The sequence below is a fragment of the Clavelina lepadiformis genome, chromosome 1, assembly GCF_947623445.1.
Source record: "Clavelina lepadiformis chromosome 1, kaClaLepa1.1, whole genome shotgun sequence".
NCBI classification, from domain to species: Eukaryota; Metazoa; Chordata; class Ascidiacea; order Aplousobranchia; family Clavelinidae; genus Clavelina; species Clavelina lepadiformis.
The window spans coordinates 25,787,779-25,809,557 of record NC_135240.1 but is presented as its reverse complement, the minus strand read 5'-3'; the positions used below and the strand labels follow the sequence as shown (position 1 = coordinate 25,809,557).

Here is a 21,779-nt window from a genome sequence, read left to right as displayed (position 1 = left end):
ATCAATTTCATTATAGCTATAATTATTTTGCATGATTGTAAAATGAATCATTGACGTTAACAGGTCTATTCAGTTTAGAAAATTAAACGTTTAAACGTATTTTTCTGATTTATTTTTTAAACTTACTTAAACGTTATTATATCAAAATCTAAACCCAATTTAAATAAGAACACTATGTTTAAATTTAGCCACAATTCAACCCTTTATAGCGACCAGGAAGTTTTTCCCTGTGCACATTTCATACGTTGTTTCCCCTTTGAATTTTGCAAGAAAGCCTATTCCCAAGGGAAAATAAAATGTTCTTCATGGATGTAGTTTCATTTGAAACTTATTTTATGTGCAGTAGTTATTTTATGAGAAACCTTTATTTATGGGTTACTGCTCTATAAGAAGCTTCTTTCCTTGTAAGCTTATATAGTGGGCAAGTTCATGCTTAAGAAGATTGTTCGGTTGTTACGCACCATCGGTTGTTTTTTGTGTTTACTTCTAAATGTGATATCATATAAAATGTTTGATTTCCAAGGTCGTTTTTCATCAAGCGTCAGCACATGGCAACGAAAATTTCTTAGTTTGTTTAACAAACGGCTGGAATTTCTCAAAACTAGGTACCTGCTTTTAACGAGCCTCGTGTCGCACTCAGTGGGTGTCACCATTAAAGTTTTCTCCCCGGTAACATAAAAAAAACTTAAGCCAGCCAGGCGAAACAATGGGGAATTGTGCTGACAGTACAGTACTTGGAGATGGAACATTTAAAGTAGACGCAACTCAGGAGAGGGAATAAAGTTTAGGGCTTACAATATCCCAGGAACACCTAGCACTTTGTCTATGATAAAATTATTGAAACATTTTCAATTCTAGTATCATTATTCTGAACGGTGTTAAGCGCAAAAACAACACTGATTGGGCTATTCTTGGTGATTTCTAACCGGTGATAATCATTGTTACTAAACAAAGCTATGTAACATACATAACAAGTAACCGTAGCACGCCAGGTATCACAATAGGCTGAATGAAACAGACCAAGTAAGGTAAATCAACAGAGGTTTCTGAAGCAACTTACCCAAACAAAATGAGACTAATAAATAAATAAAAAATAACATCTTTTAACTGTCAGAATGAATTCATCTTAAACGATCTGCTTATGACTCAGAGCGTGGCATTGTGACGTAACAAGAATGCTATTCTGGAACAGTGATAAAGGGCGCGGGAAGTAGTCAATCGAGATAACCTCTGAAAGGAACTTTTATAGCCCTGAAACGCACAGTGGGCACTGGACAGTGTTGTCCGGCATGAAGTAACAAGTGATTCATTTCTTGTTCGAAAAAGCAAATTAATGATAGACTAAAACTACAGCATTTGATTCACACCATCCTTACAAATGTCGAAATTTGTTTCACTGACAAAATATAAATTACACCAATGTCTATGCATAACCGTTCTACCATATTTGTCGAATCCGATTTGAAGTAGACTGAGACTGGGCTGGAATTGTCCCATTACTATAGTTTGGGTGTCAGTATCAAAAGTAACCTTTCTTTTTTTTAACGACGTGTTTGGAAAATGATCAAGTGGTAACCAAAGCTCACATACTTCTACTCATCCGTATTACAAAGTGTCTACTTTACCGGCGACGCGTTAACGGTTATTTTTCGTGAGCTCGAGGTTATGACATATAACATAATGTATACTATAAACGAGATAGATTAAGGCATTATTTAATCTTATATTGTAGCAATTCAAACCTGCATGGAGATTTAACGCCGCAATACTAGTGTTGTTTGGAAAAACTTTGATGCACAAAATAAGTGATTCAATTCTTGGCTTTTTCTGCTCTCTCTGTTTGCCAATTTGTGGTCTTTAATACTTAACACTTTCCAGCACGGCTAACGAATTACATGGCCCTATACCTCGACAACAACTTCGTGATAAACTGATAACCCAAAGTAGCTTGTACGTAATAACACCTCAATGACGTTATTGCGGTAATTTCTGGAATGTTTTCAGCATTATGACTTAAATTAACTCAAACTATTTGCATTGTGGAAAAACATTAAAGTTATCAACAACTTTTGACTTTTACGATGTTTTTGTTTGAGCAATGATTTCTTTCCGGTGTAGATATATCCACGCGTTACGCGCAAACGATATGGTCTTCGGGTCGTCTCTGTCTGCCACCACGCAAAATCGCACATATCCGCTAATTTTATGGCCATTAAGCGCTGTATCATTGACAGTTTTAGCTTAATTGACTTGGGTGTTCATTGGCCGATTTAAAATATGGAAAAATTGATTTTCCTTTCTTTTTTCAAACATTTTCTTTTCTTTGATACTTTGAAACTTCCTGCCATGAATACTTTATTTGACATACCTACAGACCTGATCAACAAAGTTTACACAGCAATGTATTTATTTTTTAAGATTTTCTTATTTGACACTGCACTTCCAACTATAACTTTCTCAAATCAAATCTAAAACGTAATTTCAGCATAAGACACAGTCTACCAGGCAAACGTTTTTAACAAAACCTACTCCTAAATACGTCATGCGGAGAACCTGCTATTCCAACAGAACTACGTCAACTCATTCTTTTTTCTTAGTGAGTTTCTCTCATTTCCACATGTGCTTCGCTTCCAGCACGTGCTTTTCTAGCACTTACCCTTATATGGTTCGAGGGTCGGCCTTGCCGGTCTGAATCTGAACACGTCAGTAAGTTTTGACTGAGCGTTTGTTACTTTATATTCAACAAAAGCTAAGTTGCATACCCTGTTGATTAATATCTTAGTCAATTAAATTTGACTGAGCACTCTTGACATATTTTCAGACACATCGGTAAGTCACAAGAAACTCGAATAGTTTTTATTTAAAGTCAGCTTTTGATGCAAATCGTTTCGAACCTGCTAAAATATGTATACGGCTTTCTCGTTGTAACAACATTACTCTGTTATTAAAACCGTGTTACCTTCTAATATCTAGCACTACGAATGTTTAATGCACATAGTGCATCAAAAAGTGAGCATAGTTCACAAAATAGAAACTAAGCGCACATTCTCCTTGATGCGTCAACCAGACACGTAGTGCACACGCATTTGTTTACAAAATCATTTCCATAGGAAAGGATTAGGACAATATCGCGGTGACGCAATATAAAACACACAAACAGAGTGACACCAAAGATGTTTTAAAGTCATTTTTGGGTAGCCAGAGGCTTAGGCTACGTGTATTTGTAGCATAAACGGTCGATCACTTGATCTTTATTTTTAGACATGTCCCTTGATTTAAAGACGTACGGGATGACAATGACTAACGCTGCAGGAAAAACGGTTAAACGGCCGCAGCGTAGCTCGGAGGCTCCAGAGACTCAGAACTGGAGGAGGAGGATTGCTCTCCAGCGCAGCAGGAGGTCAGTGGTTCGGAACCTCGCTCTTTCATCTCTATCACCTTCTTATTGGATCTGTACTTGTACTCGACGTTCGGGTCGTGCGGTCCCCAGTCCGGATCGGACTTCAAGAGCTCCTTTACCCTCTGAAGAAGATTGGTTTGGCTTATTGGTCGGGCTAGTTGTCATCAACAAGTTATAACTATTATTACTTTCATGCACGGTTTAAGCTATTTTATCTTTGCCACATGTTAAAGTGCCGGCTTTTATTGTTAATAGTATGCACCAATGTACAGAAAAAAGTAGAAACGCCTTGAAGACTTAAAACGTGCATGAATATTGTGACCATATTTGACGTACTGTTGACTTGTTTATATTTATTCAATGCAAGATTACTACAGTTAACTTCACTTTTTTACCTCAAACATTGTTCCTTTTGCTCTAGGATGCTTCAGAATTTGGTAGATAGCCGTAACTGGTATGGCGATAATGGAGGTAAAGGCGGAAAACCAACCGATAACTTCGGCCCAAGACGGGTAACCATTGCCGTTGTATTTAACCGGGGAGTAGAAACTGACATATGCAGTCAACACAAACTAAAAACAAAAACCACCCGATTAGTTAAACATATACGTCTAACACAGCATAACGAATACCATAAAACATTACGGCCTATTGTTTTTAAGTAGGCTAAATGTACTGGCACGTTATCGCCAAACCGGATATCATAACGTGCTGCAAGGCATACATGTAGATGCATCACGGGCACCACAACTTACAGGCCTAGAAAATAATAGTCAATGGGGCTTTGCAAATATGCATGATAAAACATTAGTCTGATAAGATCATTACAGCTATTTTGGTTTATTTGGTAGTCTAGATGTATAAAATGAAATTCTTGTTATAGCCTAAAACAATAGTAGGCTATAACTTGTGGTTGTTTTCAGTTTAGTTTTCAAACAGTTTTAAAATTATATAAATTTAGAAGATAAAAGTCAGCAAAGTTGTAGGATCTCGGTTCCAAAATTAATGTAAAAAAGTCGATTACCCAGGTTCTTCACGACTTATAAAACGAAAAACAATTGATTGAAATTTGGGCCCCGATCGAAAATGGTACACTTACTCTAATATTTTCAGGTGTCGCAATGTCCAAACAAACCTTACAAACTTTAAGAGCACCTAGTCCAACTCACCCCGATACAGACAGGAGTTATCACAAGCCACAATGCCTTCCACCACTGCCAGAGAAAGAGTCGTTTCCCGATCATGCACTCAATGTCGTAAATGAAGCGGTCAACACCTGACATAAAAATCACCAGAAGCCATCAACACAGGTATAGATAGGTTCACATCTTAAGCACATCATAAAACCGCGTAACCGCTCTTATGCTTAATTTTGTGGTATTGGAGATAGATTACAATTGACCATTAACCTACAATGTTTTTTCATGTGTTATAGAGATGAGTCTTGTTTGTCAATCGTCAGTTAAGTAAAGAAATACAAAGGCTAAGTTTATATAACTCGCTTCAAGTACAGTAAATAGATTAGGAAAGAACCTACCGTAATTCCAGGACAAACAACCGATCTCCAAAACCGCAACAGTCATAAGCGGAAATCCCGAGGAGTACCAATCGATGAGATTTAACCAATACATTCCGCTCTGAAACATTAGGACGCCTTTTTGATAAGGCAAATAGGCCACACACAGAAGCCGGTATCGTCAATTAAAGCAACCAAATTAGCTTAATTGCTGGCACTATGTCATTGCAGCTACAACCTACCACCATACCTCAGTGACCATTGGAATAGCAAGAACAAATTGAATCACGCAGAGGCCGGCCAAAAACTTGACTCGATTTCTACGGAACCAGGACACTTCATCCAACAAACCCTTGGTGACTCCCTCAATCATTCCAAACTTAACAAGTATAATAAATGGGTTATTTTGGTATCTTGCAAACCCTGTGTGCGTTGGGAAAAAAGAAATTGGCTGCTGAAAAAGAGTGGTAAGCCGGCGCTAAAAATTGAATAATTTGCAGATTAGGCATCCGATGTATAGATGCTAAAACAAATGCAATTTTTTGCCCGAACTTTGTATGTGCCCATAACTAGGTCAACCTTTATTAATTAAAAAAGCAGAGCTAAAGCAGTCCATAATTTTTCACTCTAAAGTTCCAATTGTGAAAATCCAAATTTAGCTTTAAAAAAGTGATTGTTTTTAAAAAAATTTGGTCACACCTTGGCATATTCAGCAGCAGTTAAGTCTATGAATAAAGGTTAACCTGGTTAAAAAAAAACAGCCACAAGTTGACAGGCGTTCTAAAAAAAAATTGTAAACCGCAAAATCAAAAGTATTGAAACCATTGCATATCTTAAACATTGCCCTGTTCATTAACAGATAACTATTGTAATTGAACAAACAAGTATTTGTCATAATACTTTGAACTTCAAATGTTAAAAAGACAATCAGCTGATATTGCTGATCATATGATATGGTATAGATGATTACATTATCTTTATTTTCGAACTGAAGAAAGTCTTTGCACAGTTTAAACTCAGCGATAGACCCTCATCGCTCGAGCCCCGGTTACCGAGCTGGCCTTTGTGCAAGTACCGATCGATACACAATTTTTTCAGTTTTTTTTTTAATGTATTGCCCGAATTTGTGGCTGGTCATCATGACTACTGAACAGGAGCCATCGTCAGTCATAGCGACCACGGGATGCAGTTGCAAGCCGAGCGCTGTAATCTAATCGGTTGCTGATTTGATGACATGCAGGTCACATGCTGCGTAAGAATGACATTTCAAAACATGGCAAATGAACAAGGCAATGATTAAATTCTGGCTGTATGCATTTCATGGTTTTTACTGTGATATAATAATATTAAAATATGTTTCCAAAAGCCTGGTTTGGCTTTCTAAATAAAAAAATCAGGATAGCCCGTCCTATGAACTGGAATAACAAACCAATGAATTTAAACAGACCAACCATTAAAAAGTTTTGTTGAAGAAACGCCAATCTTGCGAGGGGCTGAATTGCAAAATAATGCTAATTTGGAACAAATGCTGGCTGTTTTACATCGGTTTGTTTCCCATGCTCAAACAGATGTATTGTACTGCAACGTATTCTTTAGCCCACAAGGCCAAATGTACCACTTTGTGTTGGCGTGGTCTGGTGCCAAGATATATTCTTAGATAATTATTGATTGGTTATGAAACACAACTCGTGGTGTAAATCATGTCCTGAATCGATAATTCAGAAGCCACGGGATAATCGGAAAAGCCACGCCAACAATTGCCCATATAACAGAGGTTAACAGAAGCAGCAAAAAGAAGCAACGAAATACAAGTTCACTAATATACTGATTCCGATGATTACCAGCAATACGGGCGGGGGGGCAGGCTGAAAGTCGGGGGACTGCCTCTTTCATCGTTGTTGCCCTGGGCCTGCCCCTAACAGAGACAATGCAGAAAGGAAGTCTCATCGTTAGTTTCTTCACGTTGAAAACATCACTGTATCACATTCATTCAGCTACACACGCCACAACACTCCATGAAACCCATTTGTCTAGAGAAGTATATCTTACACCCAAAGCTGTTATTTACAAACCGGTTAAGTTTTTAATATGCAAACTAAACAGTGATCGGCTCACCAAGAAAACTGTAGAAAGGTTTTGAAACGTAACTGATATATAAGAATTGGCCTTTAGCCCTCTACAAGTGATAGGGTAGCTCAGACATACTATTTTAACCTACACACTTCAGCTATACAAATGAGCCATTTGATTTTGTATGCAGAAGCATTTGTCAAGTAATTGCAGGCAGCACCCGTACAAAATATCACATCCACTTACTCACAACAATCCTGACGCAATATAGTAACAACAAAATCAAAAGTAAAAATATAAAAATGCAAAAAAAATTTGTATATATGTTCAAGTTCAGGCCTGTAAGAAAAAAATATACCAATTATAATTTCGGTTACTATTTTGGGAAATTCCCTTTGTCACAGCAAAGCAAAACTTTCATACACTGTATTATAATTTAATTGAAATATAGTCGGGAAAGCCATGTACCAAATAGTGAAAAGAAAACCAAACACGGTTTGCTAGTTAATTCTGATTGTCGCTTGTCAGTTATCTTCACAGCAATAAAACGAGGTGGCATTGACATCAGATATAGCAGAATATGGTGTCTGAGTTTCTCTTCACCACTTGAGGTCATAGTACAGGGTAAGGAAGTTTGTCATCAAAGAGAATGATTTTAAAAATGTCAATGAAAACATCTTCATGTTTTGAAACTTTTAATTAAACGTCAGCAAACTTATGATCCACTCCAACCAAATTGATTCAAATTTGCAGGTATTTGTATTACCAGAACGCAGTAAACTGCATTTTCAAATCAATAAAAAAATACTACTTTTTATGTTTTGTCCATTGCAGTCGTCTTGCTGTAAAAAGTTTAACTTGAAACAATCAACCAATAATCTTTGACAATCACAAACTTCCTTGCCAGGTAAAGTTTTAGAAGAAACAAAATAAAAATATAGAAATAAATGTTCTAAAAAAGAGCAAACTATGACATAAAAATCCACATACCTGTCTGAATTCGATAAAAGCTTAATATAGATAAAAGTAATTGGCGGTTAGTGGAGGCTGGAACATTGGTCTTGTGCATTAAATGTGACCTGGTTTTAAGGCCATTGTGCTAGTTTTAGAATGTAACATGTTTATGTTAGTGAATCAATCTGTCAAGGTTTGTATGTGGAAGGTATTTGTACATATGTGTAGAATGTCGGTTTTTATTTAAAGCTGGTATCAGACCATTTTCAGACTACGACATAATTATTTCGTAGTTGTTGAATTAAAATCACCTACTGAATTTAGTATAAAGTTGTAAGTTTGGCAAGTTTACATTTTTGAGGTTGGTAAAATCTCTTAAATGGACTTTACATGATTAGGTTACACTAAGTTATATTTTTAGCGTACATGAGTTTATTGCAACTCGTAGAAACTTGAAAATAATTCTTTGAAACGAAAAATTTGTTTTCTATCAGATTAACAAATAACTTTAGAAGAAAAAAATGCGTAAATGGACAAGCAAGCAAATTATAAAATCGTTGAGATTGGAAAATATGTTGACGCTTAAAACTACATCAACTATGTTAATTGAAACCTTGGTTAGTTTGTGTGAATAAATGTCAACATTTGATTTATTGTTGTTGATGACATTTGGAGACCGGTATATCAAGGCTCAATATCTTTAACGCGAAACCGTGTTCCAGCCTCCCAGACTTCTTGACCTAAACTCTGCAACAATGGATGCTACCTGAGTGTCCAAACCAAGATTCAGGAGCATGAAAAAGAAAAGGAACGCCCACACGGGGGCAGCAGGGAGGTTGGCGACTGCAGCTGGATAGGCGACGAAGGCAAGACCAGCACCTATAAACGCGATAATCAATCGATATTTGCAAAACATTAATCGATAATAATAATCTTTTCGGACGATATCGAAAAACAATTTTTACCTTGGTCAACGACATCTTCGATTTCACGACCGGTTTGGTGAGCCAGAGATCCAAGCACTGAGAAGACGACAAAACCAGCAAGAACACTCGTGCAGCAGTTTATTGTGCAAATCGAAATTGCATCTCTGTCAAATACATACAAACAGTAATGCTCAGGTTCGATTCTTGCCTATCCTTTAATGTTTTTGGTCTGGATTTTTCAGATGTTTTTTCGGTGTCAATTTTTGTTGTTTTCCGTTTGTGCATGTAATGCAACTGTAGGTCACTTGATATACCTGTACACGTTGTTGTGGAACTTGTTTAAAGATGAATAGGAAAGCAGAACACCCCAGGCCGCACCCAGAGAGTAAAGGATCTGAATTGCGGCGTCCGACCAAACCTGTAAATAAAAAAAACAATAATTACCAAAGTTTATGAATTGCAAAAGCATAACAAAAAAAACTGACAATGAATCGACTGTAAATAAAGATTTTCATCTTTAGAAACGTCGTGTACAGAAAATTCTAGCAATTTGTTCAAACGAGTAATAAAACTAAAAATATCAGACGAAATCAAACAAGCCAAAAATGGCATTTCACCAAATACAACAACTCCAGAACATACCCAGAATTTTCAAACAAAATCATCCAACCGCCACGATTAACAACTGTCCACGTTTGAAAAATCAAGTATAAAAAACATAGTTCCTTTTTCTTTAAGACCACTCATCACTGCTCATAATATTAATGAAGTGTGAGGTAAGCTTGGGATGTTCGTTCGCTTTGAAGAGCTTTTATTGGATTTGTTAGCAAAAGCATTGCTGGGTGTTCAGTAAAAGTTTCTCTCTTTTATTTAAGTCGGTGCGTAACACAATGAGGTACTAAAAACCTAATCAGGTCTAAAGTTAACTTGTGAAAACTGCCGTGACATTGTAATAATAACTACTGTACACAACCTAATGATCACAGCACAAAACCAAAAAATATACAAGCACAGTAAACAACCAGAATTCTAGTCGCTTCCATCATGAGCCAGAATCTCGATTCAAATATCAACTTTGGATGTCGTCTCTATGTCGTCACAAACGGAAAGAGGTTGGGTGTATTTCCATAAATCGATCTGGACAGCGATATTGATTTTTCCACCACAATGGGCATGTAGTTTTCTTTAACACGTTTCCCAGACATTGTTTGAAAGACAACATTAAGCAAATGTTAGCTAACCAGTCACTGCATGATGGAAACATGTTTGAGGTGTTGTTCTACACATGGCGTTTAAGATGTACAATTTTTCTGGAAACGTTTGTTAGTAAGTTTCGTTTTCTGGTCTTCATAATTTCTGTAACCTTACATGGCCCGTGTTCTGACGTTAACACCATCGATAATCAATTTATTACGCTTTAAAATTACCTTGAACACAGCAGCGAAAAGCTAATGCTTCCACACAAGCATTTAAAATAATTCTTTCAAGAATTCTATACACAAAGACACTTGATTAATGACCAGTGAAAAACGATAGACGCTTGAAATCGGTCTTTAATTAAAACTTGATTGACCTAATTCCCACGCAGCATCCGTTTAAGAGAGGCCACTATGAATCCTTTTTGTGTTTTAGCCAAAAGTCAATAGGCCATTAAGAGCACCCCATACTAAACGCTTAACTACGGCATCAAATTTAACTTGAGATAGGATCAAGTGTCCGGTAAAAAGCTTTATACAACGTACTGACCCAAGCACTAATAAAAGAAGTTTCTTAATAAACCAAAAATATTCCCATCCATTTAAGTTGAACTGGTTGTAAGATTTTAACCTGTAATGTAAGTCATGAAGGGTGTTTTCTTAAGAAAGTGGAAAGTGTTAAGAAAGGTCAAACCAGTTATGACAAAATGTGAATGCAAAGGATACTGTAAAACGTGCAAAAAGAAAGGCAATAAAAAGGCTTTCAAATATAGCCGAAGAGCTAAAAAAATGATTGTAACTTTTTCGCTTAAATTTGCATCCCGGGTAAATGCACCAAAATTTGTCCAAAATCCTTTATTCAAATTTAGAAGCAATTTCCACATTGGGAGCATCACATAAAATACTTATGAAAATATTGAAGTTTGCCTAACGTCATGCGGACAGAAAAACGCTGCATGTTTAATACTTCACCAGACCCTAAAATCTTAGTTACACGAGGCTTGATTTAATGTATAAGACGACATACAGTAATTCGGCCAATGAACAACAATCGCGATGCGTGTTAGTATAGGCATCTACGAGATAACTTTGTTTTACTGTAGCTGATCAGTTTCAAGTTGTTCACCGAACGAACCGAACCGAACAATTATTCTATTCTACTTTTAAGGCAGATAAATACAGTATAATGAAACGCAACCCTGGATGTTTAAAGTGACGAAGAAGATAACGTAACGCCTCTTTTCAATTGCCAAAATCTTTAACTACCCCTTGATACATGGCAGACAACAAAACATACCCTTGTTAGTCACCAATTGAGATTTCGAAGTATTATGACGTAATTCGAATATAGATATGAAGTGGTAACAACGGGGCGCCGACTGTACTATCGCTGCCTTGAATGACGTGTTCTTTAAAGTCTTCATCAAAAACTCACCCCAATTTCCTGAAGCTTGGTGACGTTGGGCGTGATGTAATAAGCGATCCCCTTCGCGGCTCCCTCCTCCATGGCTCCACGGATGAGGAGAATAAAGAGGACGACGTAGGGAAAGGTCGCTGTGAAGTAGACGATCTGGAGGAAAAATTAAGATGAATATGCGACCAAACATATATAGAGTCCAGGGGAATATGATGACGTATGGCAAAAAATTCCTGCGTAATTATGAGTTCATCAAAAGATGATGACGAAAATTGTGTTTAAAAAATTGCATTTGCAAAGTTTGATTTCAAATAGATAGTAATAAATATCTGTTTTATACCAAACTGAAGTCAAACTTGGCGCAAAAAAAATTACAAACAGCAAAATCTATTTCACGACGAACGATATTTGGTGCATAAACATAAAAAGCGACATTAAACGCAGTTTAAGACCCAACTAACTGGTGCATGGTGCCTGGCTGAATAGCCACCACGCAGCTTTATTGTTATAGAAACGGGAAACTGCGTATGGTAGGTCTTACAGGAAATTTTTCGTCCATCATAGATTAAATTTCAATCGAACCGCGCGGTGATTTTCCATTGCGTCACACAAATTAAAATAAGAAGACTTAAATCCATTCTGCAAAAATATTAAGCCTCCCTATTGGTAGAAAAAAGCAAGCGAGGGTTCCATAGACCGCATTTTTAAAACACGTTTTGAATTTTTATTATACGATAACGCTCTAGTTCCGCGAAAAGCCGTAACCATCACTTGTTATCAACCGAGACTTTAACGACTTCCGCAATCACCTTATCCACAAGATGCAAATCGGGGTTGATTTTATTCAAATTTGGAAGGTTGCTGTTGTAGTTTATTTGAATTGCAGTTTCTGTATGTCGAAGCGATTATCTACCTACCTTGCCCGACCACTTTACGCCCTTGAACAAGCACACAAAGACGATAACCCAAGCTAGAACGAGACAGCCCACCAGTTCCCACTGGATTCCGCCGGTTTCAGCAATGCTTTCAGTTAGACGAAGAACTTTACGACTGGGATGATATAAAACAGGATTAGTTATGATTCACATCTAACTTTTACTGATGGTGAGGATCAAACCACAACAAACCCATATTAAAGATAAAAGATAAGGTGGCGCCATACCTAAAGTATTCCTGTGAGGCGGTGGAAAATGTTATGCAGCTGCCGTTGACTTCTGTCTCGTTCGCCCAATCGTCCTTGCCCATGTATCCAACGTCGTTGAGGTTTGTGGCATTGACGAAGGTCATGCCAGTGGCATCGAACCAGCCCGCCCCCGCTTTGCATTTCACCCCGGTCCATTCGGGCGGTGAAGTGACGTTGGCGTCTGCCATGTAAATGTTCATTCTTTGCAAACAAAGCAATGTTGTTTTTTATAGACATACCAGAGGAGGTGACGAATTTTCTGGAGGAGGCCCGGACAACAAAACCAGACTTACAGGGTCTTTTACAGGGTGGGCTAATCTTCCCTTTGGTTCCTCTTACTTACGGGCCTGAGGTGTATGTCAGTATTCATGCTAAATCACTTGGTCGAATGGATTTCAGTCCAATGTCTAATAACTATTCGACAAACAATTAGCATTTACTTTGCACTTTGTCTCTGCAGAATTCCGTGTTCCATACATTGCCACAAGTCGACCAGGGCAGAACAGAAGTGAAAGAATTGAAGATAAAATGCAAACTGTAGGCGATTATGACGTTGTAGTAGATGCACACGATGAAAGAAATCATCATCATGCAGTATCCGACACCTGGTAAAGTAAAGAATAAATCATAGCGTCCGAAAAATAAGATTGAAAATTTTTGATTGTCTTTTGTGTTTGCTGTGTGCGTGAAATTGTTCTGCAAAAGGGATTTTCTCATTTTTCATTTATTGAAAACTTTATGAATTAACTTACCAGCATTCTCTAACATAAAAAGTTATGTTTAAACCTGTACCTTTAAAAAGTGGAGCGACCTTCCAAATGGCGACAGGACCCAGGGCACCAAATTGACCGAAGCTGAGTTCCAAAAAGAACAAAGGAATGCCGCACAGGACCAAAAAGATAAAATAAGGCACGAGGAAAGCACCTATCACAATAATGATGTTTGTGACATCATAAAGAAATGGCAAGCAACAATAATGTCAGGCTAAAGCATTTGCGATTCGAGCAAAACTCGGCCTGACTAAAAGCTTACTGAAAGCAGACAAAAGGCCACATGCGGCCTAGTTGATGGGTTTGTGCGGTCAGTTAATGGTTTTCGTTAACAAATGATAAGATGATAACAACTAATCTTTCCAGGAAACAGCAAATAGTTGTCCAGTACACTCTGACTTGTGGAAATTGACTGAAAGGAACAAATTTTCACCTCGAACGGTGTAGCGATCTGGCTCGCCTGTTATACTCATTATTGTGGCATGTGGCAAATTTACACTCCTAGAGACGTTAAGAGCTGTCAAATGCCTTATCGTGGTGAGCGCCGTACACTTGGCATTTGTGGGACGCATCAGAAATGCAAGGGAGTTGCCGCAACAACATGCTCAAATTTTGCACAAGTTATTTAAAATTACTTCAATTAAGAGCGTTGAGTTTTACTTATACTTCGTGTTAAACTTAATGAAGTGTAATAGGTTGTTCAATGTGAGGCCCGCATTTAAAAATGACGTCATTTTAAAGCGTTTCGATTGGACATTGCTGGGCTTGGAGAATTGACATCCAAAAATTAATTTTAGCAATTTTCATCTAAGCTCATCTAAGTTTCATCTAAGCTTGATTAATATTAAAAGGTCGATTTTTTAGGGTTAGCTTCTCATGTCATAATATTTAGGTTAGGCTAACAAGAAACTGTTAAAAATAAATTCCAACGTCCGATCTTTTTCGGTTTGTTCTATATATCGACTCCCATTTATTGATTTTTGTAAAATCGATGGCTTTTTGTGGATCTTCATTATTCATTTACTTGACTTGAAAAAACTTTGACGTTGCAATTTTCTGATTGGCTGTGGATAATTAATTTCAATCTAGTAGAGGAGCAGACTTATATGCGTCATCATAACTTTTCTAGAACTATCGCTTTTCTTATTTATCAATGCATTGTTTTGGCGAGCTACAGCCTGTTTTTCTGTTCAATACTTAATACAAGCTTTACTGTACCTCTACATTGCGCCCGTAAACACAAAAGCTACTTGACACTTCATTTACCATTATTTCCAAACTATTACGTTTAACACTGTAAGAAATGTGTTAAGAACTAGATAACAGAAGTTTCACTTTGTCCAGTTTTACTGTTATCCACCAGTCAGCCTTTCATTTTATTACATGGTGCAATTACCAGGAAATCGATAAGGATTTCATGGAAAATGTTAACATCCGATATCGAAGAACTACAAACGTGGTAAGCACTGGATGAATAGAGAGATCGAAAGTTGCCCTCTCAGTGTAAAATTATAAGAAAGTGAAACAGTTCTGTTAAAATAAACCGCACCGCTGAGACGAAGTACTTCAACGGTTTGGAATTTTCTAGCTCTCACCTCCTCCGTTCTTATAACAGAGATAAGGAAATCTCCAAATATTGCCGAGGCCGACCGCATATCCAATACAAGAGAGCATGAAGTCGAGTTTCTTGTCCCAAGTCTCTCTCTCTTCCCCCTGAGCAAACAATAAGGATGTGACGTCAATCTATCACGAGAAGCAACGTTAAAATTTTCCTTACTAGTAATCATTGGTTTGGTTTTAGTTGGATTAAAAAATTATCAACTAAAGAAGGCAACGTTAAAGAGTTTTCATTTTCAGTTCGTGCTGCCGAAAATGGAATTATCGTTTCAAATTCCCAAAACATGAGGCAGCAATAAGACAAAAAATTGCGTTAATAAGAAGGTGGCAACATTAACTCGATATCAAACCGGTAAACCTTCTGCCGGTAAATTCTTCTCTGGTTACTTATGCAGTTACTTATTTAATATCAGTGAATACTTTTATTTAAGGTTAATTAGATGAATAAACAGTCGCGTATCGCGTATAACCAAGCTCATTTGCAAAAAAGTGCATGAATAAGACATGACAAGTAAGTAAGTTGATGGCTTGTATAGTTAACCAGGGAACTGGTAATTAGCCTCACGCTGGTTTCACTCTTACCTCCGGTTCATTCTTCTCCACCAAGCTCTCGGAGGAGGATTCATCTTCTTGCTGTAAATCGACCAAATTAAGATAAATCCTTAGTGAGTTTGGGAAATTTAAGGACTATTTTTTATAATATGTGAAAAGGGACCGATGTTTATTCGCGCCCAATGGCAAAGTGATGACAGTGAGTTGGAATGCATTCAGCCACAGGTGTTGCAAAATAAGCAAACTAACACGATTTGTCGATTTTTTCACCTACCCAGGTGTAAGTGTATTAGGAAATTAAACATTTGTTTGGATTAAAAATTAAAAATTATCTTGGCAGTCATTTGTGACAGACACAATAATAAACAAATTTTTTTTTCCTCTAACGTGATAAAGATTTAACAACGTGCTGAGTAAGTTGTTTTGAAAATGAGTTGGACTTGAAAAATACAGTGTTTAAATAACTACAAGGTCAACAAAAGTTGGTTTGAAATGGATTAAAACTCTAAAGGCCAAAAACAAATTACGCTAAACGCCACTTAAGCAATATATACATGACATTTATAAAAATGCACAAAAAAATTCCAGCTTTAGATGTTTTGCAAATGGCAATGCTGGTGTTGGCTGATAATAAAGATAACATATTTTTCCATGTTTTACGTCAGTCGTTACGTGTGTTAGAGCGTGCACGCATCCAGCAATTACGTCAGCCACACTATTATTATGTCATCTAGAGCAGCACTATAACAACCAACACGGTTTGAAATTTGACAACATCCTTAGCAAAGCGCCGATCTACAATTCGGTGTTTCACGAATAATGCTGACAACAGCGTTCAGGCACTTCAAACAGTAAAGCCAGTGAAAAGAAAAATAATTGATCCACCGCTGCATAAAACAGCTGAATTCACTACTCACTGCTTTCACTCGCCAGGTAACCTGGGAAATTTAACAATCAGAAACAATTGACTTGCGATGAAAATGAGGTCTTCATTCTCGGAGTGTACTGCTACCGCTACCGCTAAAACGTCCACTTGTGGTTAGGACACAAATGACGTGAAACTTACCAATGATGTTTTCATATCACAAAACATTTTAACCATTCGGCACACGAAGTTGATGTTCGGATGTCTAACGCCAAGAAAATGCTACCGTGCGATAAAGTTACAAAGCACAATATTTTGGGCGCGAAACACACCACCAATGATTAGCTTAATTCAATTCCAATCAAACATGCTACAAATAAATCTTAATATGTGATCAACTTTAACGCTAAAGCCATGGGTGACATTTATAGGCTTTTTTGTCATAGCCCGTTTAAATGTGCACGTTGCTATCTTACCAACTCACCTTTTTAGCTTCACTTTTTGACATATTGCAGTTTAAATAAAGTATAATAAAGTAATATTACAAAAGCTACAACTGAAGATCTGTAAATTAGGTAAAATTCATTCATTTTCAGAATTTTTAATGCAGTTAACATAGCAACCAATCGTAATTCGCCTCATGCTATACAGCAAAATGTTCAATTTGGCTCATCTGTCTAATTTTTATTCTGAAAGTGATAGCATACATACTATCAATATTGACCCAATAAAAATACATTAACACAACGAACGACAAACACCATTTCCTCGTATAAAATTCTGTCTCGTTTTCATCAGTGCAAATGCTAGTCTGGCGATGGGCTACGTGCAATTTTTGTGCCCTATCCTCCAGCAGTACAGTGTGTTTTATTGCACTGATCTGAAGCGTGGTTTAAATTTGTTCCTTAAAATGTACGTGGTGGGCTTAATTGACCGACAGATGGCTGATATTTGTTAAAGTTAAATCAATAATGAATGAATATTGAAGGTGAAAATTTAATGACGGTTTAAAACCGCAGTCTGTCAAGCATTTATTTTCCCAAACCGATCGATGATATGGTTCAGCTGCAGAGGTAACTCTCACCAACATACTGTTAATCGTTTCTCGCACATTTTTGGCCTTGCTGACTCGGTCACATGCCCCGTGCATTGGCGCATGTTAATAGCAACTGGCATTCATTGTAGGTTCCCCACCGTGATTGGGGGGAAAAGGTAAAAATTAGTGTTGAACGGAAATATTAATACACAAGAAATAATGTTGTAATGGGCATTACTTTTAATACATGAATTATATAGAATACTTTTATTGTGCATAATTGTGAAATGTTAATAAGTGAGCGACTAATTCCCTGTCACTATTCAGCGAAAAGAAATTGTGCGTTCAAAGCTATTTTTCTTATTTCGATATAACCTGTTACTTGAAAGTTATCACAAAAAAACCTAAACCTAATTCAAATAACAAAACTATCTTTAAATTTAGCCGAATTTCACTCCTATATAAAGATAACCAACTTTTTGCTTATCATTTGACTTATCTTAAACGCTTATCTTTTGCAAAGGACTACGAATTCCACAGTGCTTGTGAAGTAGGCACTTCTTACCAACAATTAAGTGCCACTGAAGCCCGGACGATAGGTGCTATGCGTTAGTGCAGAGTTACTGCTCTCTTTCAGTAACAACTAATTTTGATTTTTACGAGTTTTTTATTAGAAACACTCAAAAAACTGAAGAGCTCTCCTGCCGGAAAGTTAGAAAAATTTCTACTAAAAGCCATCCGGCCAGCTGAAAGGTAAAAAGCCTTTTGTTTCATTAAATACAACCTGTTTTGCGTTTTCTTCAGCAAAAGTACGTTTAAAGCATATTTACACACTGATAAATTAAACTGTAAAAAAATTGCACACAATTGAAACTTAAAAAACAAAACGCATCCTGTCCAATCTTAAATTCAGTTTGGCGTTAACAGCAGTAATCATTTACATCATATCAACATCTTTCCCTGGTGAAGCAACAAAAGCAATCCCAGTATGGAACCTTGCTGTTCTATAAATACAAGTCAGACTTAAGTACACATCGACGCAATGTTGGAATCGTACTGTTCATAGGCGTAGCCAGGGGGGCGGGGGGCGAAAGGGGCCATGCCCCGCCCCCTGCCAAATTTTTGTGTCTATATAGGCTTCTACATCAGGTGGCGGTGTCTTAAAACAAACACTTAGTAGTTCCCTTGAACTTATGAAACATTTGGCCCCCCATTTTTTTTTCTGGCTACGCCACTGGTACTGTTCCAATGGGGATGAGTTTCTTTGTGCAACGCAGCACGCACAATGCGTAGTCCATCGCGCACATGCACACACAACCTGCATAGACCGGAGGAACTCAGTTCGTTCAGTGCCTGTGTCATGTATAGCTGTTAATGTGAAATAACATACTAACGTTTTCAAGTTTTAGCACAGTTATTGAAGCAAGTGTTTCGTACGGAGTTTTTTAAATTTGTCAAAACGTTTTTGTAAACAATTTGTGCTTCTGAATTTATCTCTCTCTTTCGCGTCACAGAAAATACCCAGCTTGAAAAACAACACGTTCGTTCTAAGCGACACGTAGCCTGCTGTATAACACCTACAAAGGAAAAACAGTGGCAGTAATGCAGATCTCAAGCTTTGCTTTTCCCATTTGTTTGCAAAAAAACATCTACGACCAAACGAAAATCAAATGATCTTCATGAATGTAGTTTTAGCTTTTTAGAAACGTGTTTCATTTTTCGCAGTCAAACGCTAATAAGAAACCTTATGAGAAACTGTATAAAGGCCTCTTTTTCTGGTAGTATGCAAATTCAAATTTAATTTTTTTTGTTTATTGTTCGCATTATCGGTTTTTTGTTTTGCTTGTTTTTAATTCAAAATAAAATAAAATCTTATGACTTTATTCGTAACTTTTGGTTTGAAACAAGTTCACTTGGAAATAAATTTAAAACTCCACAAGAAACGTATGATATAAATCTGTAGCTAGACTTAAGGAAAGTAGAGACCAAATTACTAGAAACTTCAACAGAAAGCTTTTTATAAAAAAATGGGTAAATAATACCAAGTTGCTCCGTATGACGATATAATCCCACCACTATGAAGATGTAATACGCGAACAACCAGTGTCGTAAAACTTTGTTTTATAATCTTCAAACAAACAGTCTCAAGGTAGTTGTCTTAACATCAAGAAAGAAGACGAAATTGCGGAATTTCTTAATTTGTTTAAAAAGCAGCTGGGATTTTCCAAAACTAGGTGCCTGCTTTTAACGAGCCTCGTGTCCCACTTACACTTACTCGTTGAGCAAACAATGAGTGTTACTAAGTTTCACCGCCGGAAGTTAAAGTTCATTCGGCCAAAGGCGAAACAGTGAGAGGGAATTTTCGCTGACAGTACGTGCTGATTAACAAAAAATGTTTCCAAATTGGCGCAACCTGGAAAAGATAAAGTTTAAGGGTGATAGCATCCGAGCACTTCTACACTTCTGCCGCACTTCTGTGTCTGATAAAATTGATCAAACATTTTCAGACATAGCAAAGTTTTGAGAGTGACGACACTTTCGCGAAATGATCACTGGAGCGAAGACAGTACAGAATACATATTAAATTTATATATTTTCTACTATATACTATGTTTTCCATATTAATCAATATTGCTTTACTGTCTTGGCACTATCTTTCGTTCTGTGTATAAACATTCCCAATTACAGTATTCTTATTCTAAACGGATTTTAGCTTAAAGCAAGGCTGATTAGGTCGTCAGCAATTTCACGGTCACTGTCAACACCAGCACTAATCTCAACGCTCCCTGTCTCCACCAACACTATGTCAATCAAAGCTAATCAAAGTTGTCAAAACCAACTGCAACGAAGATGACGTGTGAGGCGACCGTGCGACGACAACCATTTAAATAGGCTCAATGTAACAGGCCAAGTAAGGTAAACCAACGGAGGTTCCTATACCAATTTACCCAGAAAGAAAACAAGGCTAATATATCAGTAAAAAATGACATTCTTTAATCGCCAAAATGAATTCATCCTAAACGATTTGCTCATGACTCAGAGCGGCCGCATTATGACGTAACAAGATTGCTATTATGGAAAGGCGATACAGGATGTAAGGAGTAGGACCATCTCTAAAAGAAATCGCAATGAAAGGGTCCAGCCTGCATGATGTCCACAATACCCGGTGTTGTCTGATGAGATGCAACGAGCGACACAAACCAATCGACAATCAAATCAATAAGGCCGGATAAAATCTGATTTACGCCAATCTTATAAACGTCGAAATCTTTTTCACAGCAGAGACCTACAAAGCAAAGGCGAGCGCTAGAGTGATGAAACATATCGGAAACAAAGAGGCCGAACGGGCGCATGGGCTGGTGATGGATAAAATTGTTTCATCCTACGCAGCTTTGCCGCATTGATTAAACATAGATACGCGTATGGCAGGAAAACGGTAAATATAACCGGTCTATAGGAAACAACATTAATTGAAGTGTGACTTGAATTTTCCGTTAAGTCACATAAGAAGGGTCAACAACCTGTGTTCAGTGTCTTCCTCACGTACTGTGTTTGGAAACGGTCACGTGAACAGCTACAGCAAAGTTAAAACAGGCAACTAAGCCTAACACGTGTTTGGTCAACCATAATACGAACTGTCTACTATATGTCTACTCAACTGACTGAGCGCATTGGTTGAAGTCAAACCGAGTAAGAAGAAAAGACGCAATGGCAGACGACGGTTAAATTTCGTTAATAACGGTTAGATTTATGTTTGAGTATATATATGTGATAGATTACAGGATTATACAGTATTGAGGTATTTATTCTGTCAGGTTAGATTGACAATAAGCGTGAAAGAATGCTTTAATCGTACAATGTTTGACGGTGAAATAAGCACATCTTTATCCAACTCCGTTCCAACAAGATATAGATTAATCTAATTGTGAACAAATAAAAACATTCAAGTTTTGGAAATTTCTCTTTTCCATGGAGTCAAAAAACGTTACGAAACAGCCGCTGTTGTGAAAATTTGGAAACAAAATTTATTTAATTAAAAAACGACACAAAGCAATGAAAGTTGCTCGTGTAGTTGATAGTTACTTAAATGCCTCACATAAAAATGCAAGTTGTCACAATTCTTGGTTTTTTCTCCTCACTGTGTTTACCATAGTTTGCGGTCGAATACTCCAGGGAAAGTAAAATGCCTTCCAACGTGACAACCTTGACCACAAGTCTAGAATAAGGTGCTGTATGCGTAATAAAAATCGTAATTGCGTCATAACGGTAATTTCTTT

General features: G+C 37.2%; 1 protein-coding gene across 3 annotated transcripts; it reads right to left on the bottom strand.

Annotated features, from left to right (window-relative positions):
* Positions 1-2,834: 2,834 nt before the first annotated feature.
* On the bottom strand, positions 2,835-17,032 carry LOC143444312 (sodium- and chloride-dependent neutral and basic amino acid transporter B(0+)-like). 3 transcript variants are annotated; one of them, XM_076943504.1, is made up of 16 exons: positions 16,951-17,032; positions 15,632-15,682; positions 15,028-15,145; positions 13,455-13,586; positions 13,103-13,267; positions 12,642-12,843; positions 12,397-12,529; positions 11,498-11,632; positions 9,181-9,284; positions 8,906-9,030; positions 8,707-8,819; positions 5,167-5,295; positions 4,938-5,037; positions 4,570-4,676; positions 3,796-3,972; positions 2,835-3,522 (listed from the first exon to the last, which is right to left on the bottom strand). In XM_076943504.1, the coding sequence occupies exons 1-16, from the start codon at positions 16,972-16,974 to the stop codon at positions 3,322-3,324; spliced, it is 2,016 nt and encodes a 671-aa protein (XP_076799619.1). In that variant the 5' UTR covers positions 16,975-17,032; the 3' UTR covers positions 2,835-3,321. The 3 variants fall into 3 exon arrangements, with proteins under 3 accessions (XP_076799619.1, XP_076799617.1, XP_076799620.1); XM_076943502.1 differs by having other exon boundaries at positions 15,632-15,695; positions 16,952-17,032; XM_076943505.1 differs by lacking the exon at positions 15,632-15,682 and having other exon boundaries at positions 16,951-17,014.
* Between the last annotated feature and the right edge of the window lie 4,747 nt (positions 17,033-21,779).

Bases quoted from the DNA above. Each gene is read 5' to 3' on its own strand.
- LOC143444312 (XM_076943502.1), bottom strand. From the start codon at position 16,974: ATGTCAAAAAGTGAAGCTAAAAA. The intron at 15,146-15,631 runs GTAAGAGTGAAA...TTGTTTGCTCAG, and splicing joins TGGAGAAGAATGAACCGGAG to GGGGAAGAGAGAGAGACTTG. The intron at 9,285-11,497 runs GTGAGTTTTTGA...TTTTATTTACAG, and splicing joins CCAAGCTTCAGGAAATTGGG to GTTTGGTCGGACGCCGCAAT.